We start from the raw sequence: 17,138 nt of genomic DNA, 5'->3' as shown, positions 1-17,138 counted from the left end.
GAGGAGGGAACAGGACCAGAGAGTGTCAGAAACTAAAGCAGCCTAAAAGGACACAAGAGCAAGCCCCTGAGCAGTTTCACTTCCTTAGGGCGCCCTGCAAAGCGGAGCCCAGCCCGACCCTGACGCCTGAGCCCCTGGCTGTGTAACCCGAGACCTTGGCCCCGGCTGCCTGCGGCGGGTGCGGGCTGCGGAGGGAAGAGGCCCGGAGACCCTCAGCCCGCGGCGGCCCTCCAGTCCTGAGACCCCGGAGCTGGGAGGCGGCCGTCTCCAGGCGCCTTGGCTCCAGCGCCGCGATGCTGCCTGCAGCGCCCGGCAGGGCGAGCGGGAGCCGCCGGGAGCAGCCGCCCAGCGGCCCAGCGCCCCCAGGTGGGTGGGCGCGCCCTGGGGCAGCTGAGCGGGAGGCGGCCCGCGAGGCACCGGGCTGGGCACTGGGCTCGGCGGCTGAGACAGAGGGCCATCTGGTCCACATGGGGACCAGCGCTGCCTGCCAGTCCCTCTGGCAACCCAGCTCTTTGCGGGGAGGTGTGTGTGTGTGTGTGTGTGTGTGTGTGTGTGTGTGTGTGTGTGTGTGTGTGTGTGTGTGTGTGTGTGGCGGGTAGCTGGGGGTGTGTGGACGCAACCAGGTGGGAGTGCAATCTGTGTTCTGGCGTGTCTCCAACTTGCAGGTAGCTGGAACTTTCCAGAGCATCAGGACAGAGTCCTCTAGTTTCTCAAATCACCTTGGGACGTGTTTTAAAGATTTGCGGGTGTTTTAAAGTTATGCGTGATCCTAAAAGTTCTGTCCACATGTTACAGCAAAACCTCCCAAAGGTTTGTGGCATCCTCTGTCAGTGGCGACCCCCCTCCCTGCCTCCCATTTACCTGCCCGCTTTTCAGCTTTTCAAAATGCTGAAAATGGGAAATTGCTCGGGTGGACTGCGACCTGCTTATCCGGCTAATGCAGACCAACCTCACTCCACAGATGTTGCTCACTTGTTAAATAGAAGAAACGGTCAACTTGTTTGGATACCTAAATGCATTTACAGGTCAAACTGACTTCATGGCATTTGTAGTCAGTTCTTGTTGAAGTATTTCAAATGCATTTGTGAACTTTATAATATTATAAAAAGTGTGCAGTTTGACTTTTTTTTTTTTTTTAAGCCTTCACTTGGGTGTTATGATTACTGGAGATGTTCACAGTGAGAAATGCAACAAGAAAATCTGAGTGAAATTCTATGAATTTGCTGAATAGAATTTCTCATAGCTTACTAGCATTTTTTCAGGTAATGTAGTTTTGGCTTCAGTTGCTTCTCTTGGCTAGTGCATGTTTTAATATATAAAGTCGAAGAAGCTGATTTTCAGTTAAAATGGGAAGTATATTTGTGACAATGGGAAATGACAAGAAGGGATTTGGAGCCCGTGATAGCTCAATATGTTAAGTTTCAAATATTAAACATTGGCAATGTTGAAAACGGTGGCTCTGATGGAGCCTTAGCTACACTTGTAAGTAACCAGCCGTGTCTTTGGAACCTAGAGCAGGTGAGCTGTTTTATAATTTCCGTTAACAATTTAGTTAAATGAAAGGGACTGCAATTTGTTTTAAATTTCTAGATTGAGCAGAACAGCCAGAAAGTGACTTTCATTTTACTTGATACTCAAGTAATATTTTGAGGCTCTTGCTATTCGGAATAATGCTGGAGTGATGTCAACCCACCTCTCTCTCATTCTGATTATCCCTGTTCCTTCCATCCCCCTCCCGTCTCATTTGGTCCTTCCTAATGTGGTACTTACTATTTTCTTTATTTACCTCCTTATTTGACCAAAGTAATGACATTTTTTTATATTGTCAGTTGTCTTTTGATATTAACCCAGGCCCGTTCCTAGTTAGGACTAGTCTTCCAAGAGAACTAGTTTGGATTAATCCTTTTATTAAGTGGAGCTCTCATTTGTGTGACCTCTCTTTCTGCTTTGGGCACCTCCACAGTATGGCAGACTTTAACTTAGGGATCAGTGCAACGGCTTCATTTTAGAGAAGAGAAAACTGAGACGCAAGGAATGATTTGCCCATTCTCCCATAATTAATCATTATTTGAAGATCATCCATGCATCACTTCACCAACAATCTTCTATCCCCCCATAAGAGTTGTGTCGTAATACAAATGTAACATGATAAATACCATCTAAAATGGTAAACATGGTTTTAGGCCTATAGAGATATTTTTAGCATTAGGTGTATGGTGTACTTGTAGCGACATCTGTGTATGCTGCCATCAGAGATATCTATGAGTATTCAACTTGTCCTTTAGTGGTACCCAGTACTAAAACAATGTAAAAATGATTCACAGTGGATAGAAATGTATTCCCTTTGTTCCTTTGCTTTATTCTAGAACTAGAGATTTTAAAATTTAATTTAAACTGCTACCTTCAATAAACAGTTTATTTATTAACCCTTTGCACTCGCTTGCTTTTTTCTCGATTCCTTTATTCTACTCAGGATTTAATTTTTTAAATACCCCAGATTTTACAAAGCGCGGCAGTAGAATAAAAAACTGGAGTTTCTTTTCATACAAACTTATTTATTTGGATTTTTTTATATTTCAAATTATTGATACATTCAAAGAGTATAAAAAGAGCTGCTACCGATGCTAACCGTGTCGAGTCACACTCGACATCCGAGTGCAAAAGGTTAAAGCACAAATTATTCCCCACCCTATAGTTTGGTTATATATATATATGTATATATAATTGATTTGGGAGAGGAGGGAGAGGAGGGAGAGGGAGAGAGAGATAGAAACATCAATGATGAGAGAGAATCATTGATTTGTTGCCTCCTACATGCCCTCTGCTGGGGATCGAGCCCGCAACCCAGGCATGTGCCCTTGGTCGGAATCGAACCTGGGACCCTTCATTCCGCAGGTTGACGCTCTATCTTTTGAGCCAAACCAGCTAGGGTTGTTTTTGTATTTATATTAAAATTATTTGATGTCTCTTGTGAAGAGTGTTAAATATATCATTAGCTTACAAACAGAAAGCATCTCTCCTGTCTGTGCTACATGCTTATACATAGCTTGTAAGGATCTTGGTTTGTCTGGGTCTCTCTCCTATGGCTTGAAGTTCTTGAAGATTTGAAGCTTTTTCCTCTGACTGCATACTTCCAACATGGCCAACAACCTAGCTTTCTCCTTCTACAGAGACACTCTGATTCTGATTCTTCTCTGGTGGCTGGTAAAACTTGCTTTCTTCAGAGCAGCTGGAGAAGTTTTGATAAGATTAATGTTGTTGAGATTTTAAAAAGGTGTTGTTTCTTAGGGCATTTTCACTATAATATGAAATAATTCCATCGTATCCAGTTGTTTATGATTTTAGGCTAAACAGCAGCATATTTGGTGTAATACTTGGGACAGCAAAGTCCCAAGTAGCCGAGGAACGTTTTTGCTGCATCTGTCTGAACACATGTTGCAGGTGATCATGAACACTTATGAAAGCCTCTGGACTCAGATTGCCTCACATCCGGTCTAGCTTCATTGCTTATCCACTCTATGATCTTGGATAAATAACTAAATCATTATCTCAGTTTATCCATATAAAAAGCAAAAGCAGGGAGAACAATAACCTTTATTTGAAAGAGTGGTCTTGAGAATTAAAAGAGAAACATGCATGTGAAGTGCTTTTCAGGGGAGCCATAGCAAAGTAGTAATTGCTTAATTCATGTTAGCTATGATTTGAATTTGTAGGGCATTGGTTGATAGTGTCACATTTACATATAAAATATAGAGTTCTTATTGAGAAACTGATCATGTTGCCTTAGGGGGAAACTTAAATGAATGAAGTCATCAAGCTCCCACATAAAAAGACAATGAGGGAGTATGGTTTCCTGTAGAAAGACACTGCCATATCCTTGGGGAAATATTGTAGTTAGTAGTACTGAGAAGATGATAAAAAAAAGAATTCACAATGAGAAGAACTAAGGATAGGTTGATTAAAATGGTATCAGTCTAGGACAGGTACAGGAAAGAATAAAATAGAAATTTAATAGGACAGAATGAGATCATGTTTTATTTTCCCAACCATGGGGCACCAGTTATGACCCAATTAAAATATGTGTGTGTGTGTGTGTGCGTGTGTGTGTGTGTATGTGTGTAAAGCATTAAACAGAAAATTGTGAGATACCTCATCAAATTATAAGAAGATGGATAATCTATTTTACCAAAATATTACTGCTGGGGGGAAAAAATTGTAATGCGAAGTAAAGAATACTCCTGCCAAATATAAATCCAGATTTAAGAATTTAAACCTGATTATCTAAGTTACAGTTGCTATTTTATTACTTTATATATTCTGGAATATATAAAGACAGCTATAAAATAAGAATAGGAAGGGCAAACATTCCAGAAACTATTATTTAAAAATAAGTTGTTATATGGTTTTGTAATTCATTTCTGTTTTAAATATAAAGACTAGTATCTAAGTTTTACAGCAGACATTGAATTAATCCAGGTGGTAAATATGTCATATATTGTATGGAATTATACTCCTCTGGTATTTATTTTTCACTCAGATAAAAATAATGAGCTTTTTAGACATTTACCACTGGACCGAAATTTCTTTGTTGCTTCTAAGTGCGCAGCATTGAAATAATCCAGAAATACCACTTCCCTTTGTAATTATGAGAAGTAATTCATCAATGCCTTGTGGTCTTTTATAAGATTTCCTTTGTATCCAGTTCATTAAAATAAGTTATGTTTTGTTATACTATGTGTCATATTTTCCTTTCTTTTCAGCTTCTGTGCCATTTTTCCATATTAGTAATTCCCATTGCTCTATGTTTTATGTATTCTATTTTATAAGACATACTAAAAAGTATAAGAACAGTTCCTGACTTGGAATTCCACTTACTATATTCCTCATTTTTTTGGTCCTGATCCATACTAAAAACTGTCATTCTTTGATCAGGGTCAATATTCTCATTTCTTTTTGTTTCAGTTCATCCATAACATCATGTCTAACTTTAAGAAGAATAACATAGTGTCAGGACCACTTGAAATTTTGGCCTTCTTTTAATAACTACAATTTATTGTGTTCCTACTTTGAATTCATATGGATATCACATTACCTTGATAAGTGAGAGCATCAGAAGATTAGCATCTACTTTGGACAAGATGTTATATTGTTCAGTATAATCATATGAAGATATTGAATAATTCCTTGTGTTCTTTCATTTCCTACAAAAAGTTTCCTAAACTGACTTAATTTTAAGTCACCATGTTTCTTTTGGAGGGGTGGGGTGGAAGATGGAGAAACACCCACATCACAAAGATGTGGAGAAACATTCCATATCAAAGTGGCATGAGTCTATAAAATCATGTCACTGTAAAATATTTCTTGTGACTATATGAAAAATCCTTAAAGTATACACATTTCCTACATCGGTCAATCACATTTTATTTAGCTTAATAGACTGATATATTTTTTTTAAATTTCAGCTGTACTTAAGCTGCACTTTTAGTACAATTAGTGAACTACAAGGTCACTATTGGAAAATTGAATGAGATAAAATTGAGGCAAAATTCTGTTTTGATTTTAATTAATGAGACGACTTCCTTAATTCTCTCATTGCTTTTCAATAAAAGTTTAGACCTTTTTCCTCTCCGGATACTTTTTTCATAGACCATAGGCCCTTCCCTTATCATGTCCTATCCATCCATACTCATGTAAAATGGGTGAACCGTGTATCACCCAGATTCTCAGAAACAGTCACTTGGGCCAGCATAGACGCTTGATTCAAAGACAGGCAGCCAGCCAGTTGACTGATTAAAGGCCAAGGGTGGGTGTTGTCTGGTTTTTGCAGATTTGCTGGACTCACCAAAGCCCTTCTTTCCTTTCAAATAAGAGATAGTGAGGCTTACCAGTGGAAGGTCAGTGTTGATGATATACAATAAAGGATGACAGTCAGGTTGACTCATATGCCAGATGGATAATAACAGAAGATGAGATTAAAGACTTGAGGAGGAATGAAAGACAAAGGAAATAGACTTAGTTTCTGACTTTCTACTTCTAGGCCAAATAAGGCCCAGCTGCACTTGATCTGACCTTGTCTGTTTATGACAAGTTGCCTGTGGGAATACAATTATCTCATTTATTGATTAAGGTATTACATATGTGTCCTTATCCTCCCATTTCCTCCTTCATCTCCCCCCCCCCCAAACCCTACCCTCCTCCTTTCTCCTCCCCCCCCATTGTCTTTTTACATGAGGGACTTTGAGTGAATTTCACTTTTGGAAGAAACAAAAGTTCAAGCTAAAGTGCCTTTATTTCTCAAATACTGCTACATCTGTTTCCATAAGCTTCTTTTAGAACAATGTTTTTGTAAAAATAATGTCCTTTATGCATCTTCCATTGAAAAGTAAACAATCTGAGAATTAATTCTATTTCTTTTATTCACTGAAAATAGGGCACCTTATGAGGAAGTCTAGTGGTCCCCCTTCTAGCTGTATCACTAAAATTTGAAGAAAGCCCATGTAGTTATTTTTGTCTCTAAACTTGAAGTTTGTAGAGTTGGTGAAAAATAATTCACTCATAGGTTTATATTGTAAGATTTAAGCTCTGTCAAAAAGTTTAGATTTTTGAATTATGTGGTTATCAAATGATGTTATAAAATGATAACAAGTGTCATTCATGTTTTGTTAATAGGATATTTTTACTTATTTGAAAAATTTATAGCATATTGTTTCTGTCATTTTTTAAAAATGTATTTTATTGAGGCATACAAAGTAAAGGAATGTTTATGACATTTACTTAATAAAAGTAGCATAATGTACTAGCTGTTATCTCAATCCCCCTGGCATATGAAGAAAAATAGCTTCACTGATAGGGAATTATGAGAACTTACACATGGTATCAGTAGATTAATATCAGTCTAAAGTAATGATTATTGTACTTCAGAGATTGGTCTTTGATCAACATATTTTTAGTAACATGGTAGAATGTGTAAGTATAGTGTCTTTATTAAGTAACAGTTGATAAGTTAATAAGGGGATTAATGATCACCTTGAAAAACAAGATCAGAATTCAGTGTTCTCTTCCTGAACTAGAGAGATAGGCACAAATTAATGAAGTTCAAGTGTGATAAATGAAGTGTAATGATGTAAATGAAAGATAAGACTCAAAATGATAAATTTTTCAAGATTTGACAAGTATTATGTATTCAGTGTTATAATGAGCAAGGGGAGAGTTGCAGAAGAAGCTGGGGAAGTAAACCGAAACTAAATTGCATAAATCTGTACTAAAAAAAACCCCCAAAGCATAATAAGTAGCTATTGAAAAGTTTTAAAACAGAGGCAGACATGAATTAATTAGATTTTGGTTTTTAGAAGATTATATGAGCTGCTGCTATTGGTACAATAAATAAGAAGAGGTCAACAATGGAAGTTCTTGAACAATTAGGAGTTACTAACCAATAAACAGATTTACTAAGAACTATTACATGCCTTTTGTGATATAGCAGATATGGATTCTGAGAGAGAAAGAAATGTGAAGAATTTATTCCATATTTGTGACTTGGAAAAATGGGAGAATCAAGAAGTTGTCATTTACTCCAATGGAAAAAGATTGGAAGTGGAAGGAGGAATAGTTAGGACATGAGAGGAAGAACATCTATATTTCAACTTGGGATATGTTATATTTGAGGTACCTAAGAAAGAGTCAAGTAGGATGTAAGTACACAATTTGACACTATGATCTGGAGCTCAGAAAGGCAGCTCAAACTGGAGATGTAAAATTAGGAAATATATAGTACTTTAAACTGTACCACTTAATATATTTAAATTATATGTTAAAATATAACATTCTATGCCAGTAAATAAGATAACATAGGAAAGAGTTTAGATTAGAAAGAAAAGATGAACCAGGATAAAGACCTGTGGGAAACAAATACTTACATGTTGGTAGAAAAGGAGGTGTTGGCCCAATATGATTGAGAGAGGCTAAAAAGAAAAGAAGGAAAACAAAAGTATAATGGCAACACTTCAAAAACAAAATGTTTTTGGAAGGCAAGAGTGGTGAACTAGCCCAAATTCTTTGAGTAGTTCCATTACACTGAGGACTGAAATTTAGCAGGTTTATTTGGCGTTATGGGACTTACAGATGACCTTAGGGAGAGAAATAAGTAGCTTTAGCAAAGGGGATGAGAGCCAAATTGGCATGAGTTAAAGGGTGGAGGTAGGTGAGAATATGGTCACCATGCAGACTGCTTTTGAAAGCATGGCAGCCAGAGTGTAGGAAGATAGCAGTAGCTGGAGGAGATATGGCATCAAGGAAAGGATTTTATTGTTATTTTTGTTTTAAGGTCAGTGCTACTATGGTAATTGTACTCAAAAGCTCATGACATCACACAAGAGGGGTTTTTTTTTTCCTATGAAAATTTTTAGAGTTCATGTTCCATAAATTCCATTTTGAACATATTGTCTCACATGTTTAAGTATTCTGTCTCATTTCCCCTCCCTTTCTTCTTTCCTTCTTTTCTTCCATATTTCTGGAGTGCCTCCTAGTCCTTGTTTCCTTCCTTCGCTTTCTTTTTTCTCCTTCTTTCGCCTTCCTTCCCTCACACTTATTCTCCCACTCAGCATGAATATCTGTGGAAAATATTTCTTTTTATGAAAACTTTGTTTCAATGCTGAATAATTTCTTACCTTTACTTTCTAATTTTATCCAAATTGGAATCCATACATCATTATTTTAATCACATCTTTGCATATGCTTGGACTCCCATCCTGTCTCTTTCTCTGTCATACCCACTTGGTAAACTCCAACCCTAAATAAGTCCATGGATCCACGACACTGAATGTTGCTTAATAAAAACACATTCAAGCAGGTTGGTCACATTATAAATTTTGACAATTCTTGTTATATGTTAATTGTTTCATATAGATTTCTGATAACAATGACAGTGAGCTCAAAATTGTATTCTCTGACAAGTGTGTAGAATGCATATTTTTCTGTGATGTTAGATTACTGACAAGTTATATACTCTCTATTGGCTGATGGGCAAAAAATAGCATACTGTGCTACCCAACACTGTATCCACTAGATTTGTGGCTCATGAGCACTTGAAATATAGTTGGCTCAAATTAAAATGTGCCTCAAGTATAAAGCATACACTGTTTTGCAAAGACTTAGCATAGAAAATAGAATATAAAATCATTCAGTAATTTCTTATTGGTTACATGTTAAAGCATATTGAATTTATTGGATTAAATAAAACATTAAAATTAATTGTATCTATTTTTATTTGTTTTAATGTAGCTGTTAAAAATTTAAAATTGCATATGTGATTTGCATTATACACTGAGTGGTCAGATTATTATGATCGCTGAACGCATAATAATCTGGCCACTCAGTGTATGTATATATATATTAGAGGCCAGGTGCATGAATTCGTGCATGGGTGGGGTCCGGCCAGCCTGGCCAGGGGGAGGGGACATGGGCAGTTGGCCGGCCTGCCTGCTGGTCAAACTCCTGGTTGAGGGGACAATTTGCATATTAGCCTTTTATTATATAGGATATACACTGAGTGGCCAGATTATTATGCATTCAGAGATCATAATAATCTGGTCACTCAGTGTATATCTTGGATAATACTGCTTTAAACTTTCAGAAAAAAATCCAGTGAAATCCATTAAAGATTTGATTTCACTCTCATGAACTATTGTTGAATATATATTACCAGATAATTTTCATAAATACTAACATAATTCCTAATTCCTCCTGCAGTTTAGAGAGAACCCCTGTCCACTCATGCCCACTACACAATGTACTTTCATAGTGACATTTCACTAAAAATATAAAATATTAATTAAAATTTAGCATTTTTATATCATTTATTCATATTGCTGTTGTGCCTTTGGTCTTAATAATTTGTAAGATGGCTTTACATACTGAAGATTTAAACTTTATCTTATACATCACAAACATTTTTTAAAATAATCATTTGTTAAATGATTTCATTATGGCATTTGTTGCCTTGCATATATTTTAATGTTCCTTGGTTCAATATTCTTAACTTTTCTTTCATAGTTCCTGTTCCTGTCTTGATTGAAGGAGTCTTACTAACCCCTACATGACCAATATAGGTTTTTACATTTTTTTTCTAACATTTAAATTTTTTACAATGTGCCTGGAATGTATTTTTGTGAATAGCATGAGAATGAAATCCAACTGAAAATTTAAAAATAAGGGCAATTAATTGAGTATCAGCATTTATTAAACAAACCATGCTCTTTCTATTGAATAGATATACCATCGTTGCCATGTAGCAAACTTTCATATATCCTGGAATTTACACTGTGAATTCTCTATTTTCTCCTACCGATATATTTGTTTATTTCTAAGTCAATATCTGCAAAGGAAAGTTCTCCCGAGAAACCTTCTTTACCACAGTTTTCTTGGCTATTAGTAGATATTTATTCTTTTATTCTTCTACTTGCATTTTACATTATTTTACCTACTTCTCTTGCTTTCCCTGGAACAACTGGGATGTTGTATAACAAATTATTTAGAGGCATTTAGTAGAAAGCAATCTAGCAGTTTGAAGCAGAAAGAACTTGAACGTAGAGAATTAGTTGTTACATAATTTATGTGTCTTGGGAGCAACATCTAGGCTGGGCCACCAGGAATAATTTTCCTGACTGGCCCCTGGGGGATATTGGTTATCACCATAAAGAATAGAGGAAATCAGGAAGGCACTGAACCAGCTGTTGGCACCTGGAACACACTGGTGTCCAGATCACAAGAATACTAGCTCATCATCTACTAGTTGTGGACTCTGCACCAACCAAAAGAGATGCCTTTTATTCCATTGGAATTGCATTATATTTGTGCACTGATTTGGGGAAAATCAACATTAAATGCTATTAAATCTTCCATTGGATTAATTTGGAAGAAAATTCTATGCATAAAAGGTCATAGGTTTAAAAGAAATATATAGCATCTTGGTTTATTTAAATCAAATAACAAAGTTGGAAACTTTCCACTCTGATGTAGTTCTGTGAGCAAATGTAACAAGATATTGCTTTCTATATTTAAAAGGTCTTTCCATGTAACATTTCATTATAGAATTGGTTCATTGAATCATTAATTGGAAAATGTGACCTCTGCATGAAATTATGGGAAGGAAAAATATCCAATTTTCTATTAGTATTAAACTATATGAGATGTTAAAACAAAACATGTAATGCTATCTTAAAAGGAATTTAAGATAGATCTTTGGATCTATCTTACATAGAGCACTGCAATTTAAAATATATCAAGATCTATACTTGTATTATAGACCAAACCAATCTCCTAATCACTTACCTGTTTTCTGATACATTTCTCTTCCAATTTAACATTGACAAATGTTATTTTAAAAGATATCTGAAACTCCAAGTTGTGTTTGCATTTGGGGGTTGAGTATGTATACTGATATATGTATTTATCTATATTGACTCAGATATGGAATCTGTCACTTACTTGTTGTGTGACATTGAGCAGAGTACTTTTCTAAGATCTGATTTTTTAAATATCTGAAATGGGTAACACACCTATTTTACATGAACATAATAATAATTAAAGGTAATTCTGTGTGTAAAGTGCCTGGAACATTCATAGCAGGTATTTAGCAAATAGTAAATATTATTACTTGTAGCCAGAACTAGCATTCAACTTTTTTTTTTTATTAGAAGGAATGTGTTTACATGGCTCATTCTCTAAACTTCTATATTTAGAAGTTTAACATACACATGAATCACAGGATTGAGAGCTTCATAAAAGTTCTTCCAGTCTTGTGTTTAATTTTTCTCATCACTATACTAAACACTATAATATCTCTACTTTAGGTTTCTTTGGGTATTCACTATAAATAGAGTGTGATGAAACCTGTGATCTGCTATGAAAGCAAATGACATGGAACTATACATGAGAATTGTCTGTTAATAGTTAATGGGTAAAAATATTTTCTTCATTTTGAGAATTTTAATTCTGTTAAGACATGTTTTTAAAAATAAAAAATGTGGTTAATTTTTATTCCTTTTTTCTTGAAGGATACTTAGCCCACAATTATATATTACTAGAGGCCTGGTGCACAAAAATTTGTGCACTTGTGGGGGTCCCTCAGCCCGGCCTGCACCCTCTCACAGTCTGGGACCCCTTGGAGGATGTCCACCTGTCAGCTTAGGCCTGATCTCCGGGGGATTGGGCCTATGCTGGCAGTCAGACATCCCTCTGGTAGCCCGGCAGCCCTCAGGGAATGTCCAACTTCCCCGGGGAGCAGGCCTAAGCCACAGTTGGACGTCCTTAGCACTGCCAAGGTGAGAGAGGCTCCCGCCACCGCTGCTTCACTCGCAGCCTTCAGCCTGGCTTATGCCTGAGCGGAGCTCCCTCTGTAGGAGCACACTGACCACCAGGGAGCAGCTCCTGCATTGACCATCTGCCTCATGGTGGTCAGTGCACATCATAGTGACTGGTCGACCGGTCAACTGTCTGCCCCCTGGTGGTCAGTGCAGGTCATAGTGAGCGGTTGAGCGGCCTTAGCATATCATTAGCATATTACGCTTTGATTGGTTGGACGGATGACCGGACAACTGGACACTTAGCATATTAGGCTTTTATTATATAGGATTCCCCATGCCTGCCACAAACACCACCACCACCATCAACACACACACACACACACACACACACACACACACACACACACAAAACTGGATCACAGTAATTTGACTTAGACTATATTAACTTTTGCAATAAAGACATTTCTAATAACATCATATAGATAAAAATAAGAGTATATTTAGTTTTATAGGTAAAGTTTAGTGATATATTCAGAATTATTTGTTATGTCTGAACAGTTGATTCCTTATAGGATATAAATCTATGCAGTATCTCACCTAGATCTTTGAGAGTCAACAGGATAACAGAAAGCTCCCCTTAAGTGAATTTCTAGTTCTGAGTAACCTAATTAGAAAGAATTTGTAACTTTGGAAGGAAAGGGACAGCTTTTCTATTTTTTTTTAATTAGGGTCAGATTGATGAGAAGTTAGCAATTAACACACATTTCATTTCTCCTTAGGAAAATATAGAAGGTTCATTAAAAAGTATGTTTATATGTAATATTATAAGTAGTATAGCATCCCTTAAAATAATTTTCTGATCTGCTGCATATAAAAATCTAGGCTTAGGTTCAGAGTTGGAAGCCTACCTGCATCACTTAGTAGTTAATTGTGCGATTAGGTAACTCTGTTACAAGACCTCTCTGTAGTTACTTCATTATGAAAAGATGAAAAATCACTTAGTAATACTTGCAGCATAGTAAGTGCCCAGTAATCGATAGTTACTATGGCTGTGTTGCTAAGTGAGTGAATGGCCATGTGGGACTTTGTGAAGGGTGACATACTTTTCTTACCTGATGGCCAATACCTGGAAAACTTGAACTCATACTTCCAGGGCTTTCGTCCTTTAGTACTATGTCACTCGGACTGTATTCTGTAGGGTATATGTTTCTTGAAAAAAGTGTCCTGTGGTGAAATAAGTTTTGAATATACATGTTAGAACTTTCCAATGGGTTGAGAAATTTTGCAACTAACAATGTATCTTCAATTCCCTTGAATCCATTGTTTCGAAAAATATTTAACCATGGGATGTATTGTCATCACAACATTGGTTGAGAAACAAGTTCTTTGGCACAAAGTTGTCATCCCTGTTAAATGGCAAATAGCTCTTGAGAGCACAGCTTTCAGCTATTTTTTGTAGGTGCTCTCCAGTCCCATGTGTAAATAAAGGTCTAAATCTTTCACTGATGACCACATTTTGAATGAATGAAAGGGAGGGAGGCTTATAATGGGAAACTCAGGGCTGTAGAGGAGGGAAAATGGCATTGGTAGGTTGTGAAGAACACACACACTTTCTTAATTATCTTAAAGATTAATCTAATCAGGTGGGAGCTTTGATTATGGGCTATTCTAGAGAAAATAGGAGGAAAATCAGAAGGTGATTTTCTGTTAGGGAAAGTAAAGTGTGTGGATCAAATTAAACTAGGAAATTGAATAGGGGATTCTAATATAAGAACATTTTGTGGTGTGTGTTTATCTTTAAATAGCATCTGTGCATCTCAACTGAGCAGGTGTCTTTATAGGTATTTTCACATTAAACCATGTAAGCCTGCTACTGTGTCAATAATTATGTAAGCTATGTAAGTGGCCTCATATTGTTTAAATATTGGGATTTCATTTATCAAAACATTCCAAAATTAAGAGCAACTTGACTACATGGCCATAAACAGATTGCTTCCATTTCAAAAGTGTTTTTCAATGAAACACATGTTTGAAGCAAGCACATGGGCTATTAATAGTCACCCAAATAAATTATTGCTGAAATATATTTCTACTTGAAACAACAGAAGCTGATATAACTGCAAATAATTTAGCCAGAGAATGAATTTTATATTTTGGAGATTGACTAACTTAACAGGTTATGTAGAAAACATCAATATGACAATGACTTTTATTACTCAGACAGACTGAATGCTCTTTAAAGGAAGGGGGTAACCTCGGACATCAGTCAGCAGAGATAAGCACATTAATAGATGCTTGGTGATAAATGGCACAAAGAATGACATTAGAGAATCCAATTAAGTTTATGAAAAGCATAAATAATGATGTATCTACTTCTGAATGCCACATTTCTGAATATCCTCAGAGTCCTCTCTCTTCCCTTAGATAACCGCTTTGGTTTTGGTATTTGTTTTTCAATTGTTAGGTTTGCAAACAGGCTTCCTTTCATTATGAAAATAATCTTAAAAATTCATGGAACTTTTTACCCAAAGATAAGTTTAAGGCATTTTTAATGGTAAATTAACTTTTAATTTGATAACAAGTAATTTAGTTATTTTTACTAAGATTCTATAACTTTTTAATATAACAGAATATTTAGCTAATTAAAATATCGTCTGGGGCAGAGAGAAAAAGTATGATTAGAGTCTAAAAGCAAATGAAATTTAATATCCTCCATGTATGTCTAGAAGATTAAATTTTTAGTATTCTTTCTTTCTAAAACAATGCATGCACATAATTGAAAATATCTCACAAAGACTTTAAAAAATAGAAAAAAGTGGTGTATGTATTCTAGTTTTTATTTTTCTACATTTACTTTAATAGCTTTACTTGTTCAGCTTCGTAGGTTTAATATATTTGACATTTGTATGTGCACTAATTCTTTATTGTTTAAAGTATTACATACATTTCCTTTCCCCCCCCATTGACCTCTCCCCAACTGCTCCCACCACCCAGTACATGCCCTCACCCCCCTACTGTGTGCCCATTGGTTAGGCTCATATGCATGCATGCAAGTCCTTTGGTTGATCTCTTACCCTCCTCCTCCCCTGCCTTCCCTTTTAAATTGGACAGTTTGTTTGATGCTTCTATGACTCTGGCTCTATTTTTGTTCATCGGTTTATGTTGTTCATTATATTCCACAACCGAGTGAGATCATGTGATATTTATCTTTCTCCAACTGGCTTATTTCACTTAGCATAATGCTCTCCAGGTCCATCCATGCTGCTGTGAATGGTAAGAATTCTTTCTTTTTACAGCAGCGTAGTATTCCTTTGTGTAGATGTACCACTGTTTTTTAATCTACTCATCTGATGATGGGAACTTGGGCTGTTTCCAAATCTTAGCTATTGTAAATTGTGCTGCTATGAACATAGGGGTGCATATATCCTTTCTGATTGGTGTTTCTAATTACTTGGGATATATTCCTAGAAGGTATTACTAGGTCAAATGGGAGTTCCATTTTTAATTTTTTGAGGAAACTCTACACTGTTCTCCACAGTGGCTGCACCAGTCTGCATCCATTTTCTCCACATCCTCGCCAGCACTTGTCTTTTGCTGATTTGTTGATGATAGTCATTCTGACAGGTGTGAGATGGTACCGCATTGTTGTTTTGATTTGCATCTCTCAGATGATTAGTGACTTTGAGCATGTTTTCATGTGTCTCTTGGCCTTTTGTATGTCCTCTTTCAAAAAGTGTCTATTTAGGTCCTTTGCCTATTTTTTTTTTATTATTGGATTGTTTATCTTCCTTTTGTTAAGTTGTATGAGTTCCCTGTAAATGTTGGAGATTAAATTCTTATCAGAGATAACATTGGTAAATATGTTCTCCCATGCAGTGAGCTTTCTTGTTGTCTTGTTGATGGTTTCTTTTTCTGTGCAGAAGCTTTTTATTTTGATGTAGTCCCATTTGTTTATTTTCTCCTTATTTTCCATTGTCCTGGGAGCTGTATCGGTAAAGATATTGGTATTTTGATGCCTATGGATTCTTCTAAAATTTTTATGGTTTCCCGTCTTATGTTTATGTCCTTTATCCATTTTGACTTTATTTGTGTGTGTGGTGTAAGTTGGTGGTCTAGTTTCTGTATGTGCACTTTAAAATTACATTAGTATGGCCATTTGGTGACTTCTCATTCATAAATATTTCAGTTTTGCTCTCTCCTCATATATTCTACAATGTTTAGAAACAAAAGAAAACAATAAAAGAAAAATCCACAGCAATTTTTTGGATAAAAGAATTGATCATCTTCCATGCAAGATCATTATTCATTAATATAAAGACTGAATAAATTTTACCTTAATTTTAAAAATTTATTTTTCAATTACAATTGACATACACTATTTTATTAGTTTCAGATGTACAACATAGTGGTTAGATATTTATATACCTCACAAAGTTATCACCCCAATAAAGCTAATATCTATCTGGCACCACATATAGTTATTATAATATTAATGACTATATTCTCTGGGCTGTACGTTACATTCCATGACTAAATTTATAATTGGCAATTTGTACTTCTTAATCCCTTTAACCATTTTTGCCCACCTCTTGACCCTCCTCCCATCTGGCAACCATCAATTTGTTCTCTTTGTCTATGAGTTTGTTTCTGTTTTGTTTTTTCATTTATTTTCTTTTTTAGATTCTACATATAAGTTAAATCATGTGGTATTTAATACTGAATAGTTTTTAATAACATAGGAAATACTTTTTTGGTTGAACTGGATTTGAGGTCAAATAAGCATAGGATCAAGTCGTGGCTCTGTAACTAATGGACCTTCACCTTTTGCAAGCCAGG

General features: G+C 36.1%; 1 protein-coding gene across 1 annotated transcript in view; it reads left to right on the top strand.

The window, feature by feature from the left end:
• Positions 1 to 293: 293 nt before the first annotated feature.
• Positions 294 to 17,138, top strand: part of BANK1 (B cell scaffold protein with ankyrin repeats 1) — a gene marked incomplete at its 5' end in the record, with an annotated part of 309,000 nt that continues 292,155 nt past the window's right edge. Inside the window, one exon of the mRNA XM_079774535.1 lies at positions 294 to 366. Within this exon, the coding sequence (XP_079630661.1) occupies positions 294 to 366 (73 nt within the window). The remainder of the gene's footprint in view (positions 367 to 17,138) is intronic.

The sequence above is a fragment of the Cnephaeus nilssonii genome, assembly GCF_951640355.1.
Source record: "Cnephaeus nilssonii genome assembly, chromosome: 1".
NCBI lineage: Eukaryota > Metazoa > Chordata > Mammalia > Chiroptera > Vespertilionidae > Cnephaeus > Cnephaeus nilssonii.
Note: the sequence above shows the minus strand (reverse complement) of the source record. Positions and strands in the feature narration are given on the sequence as shown.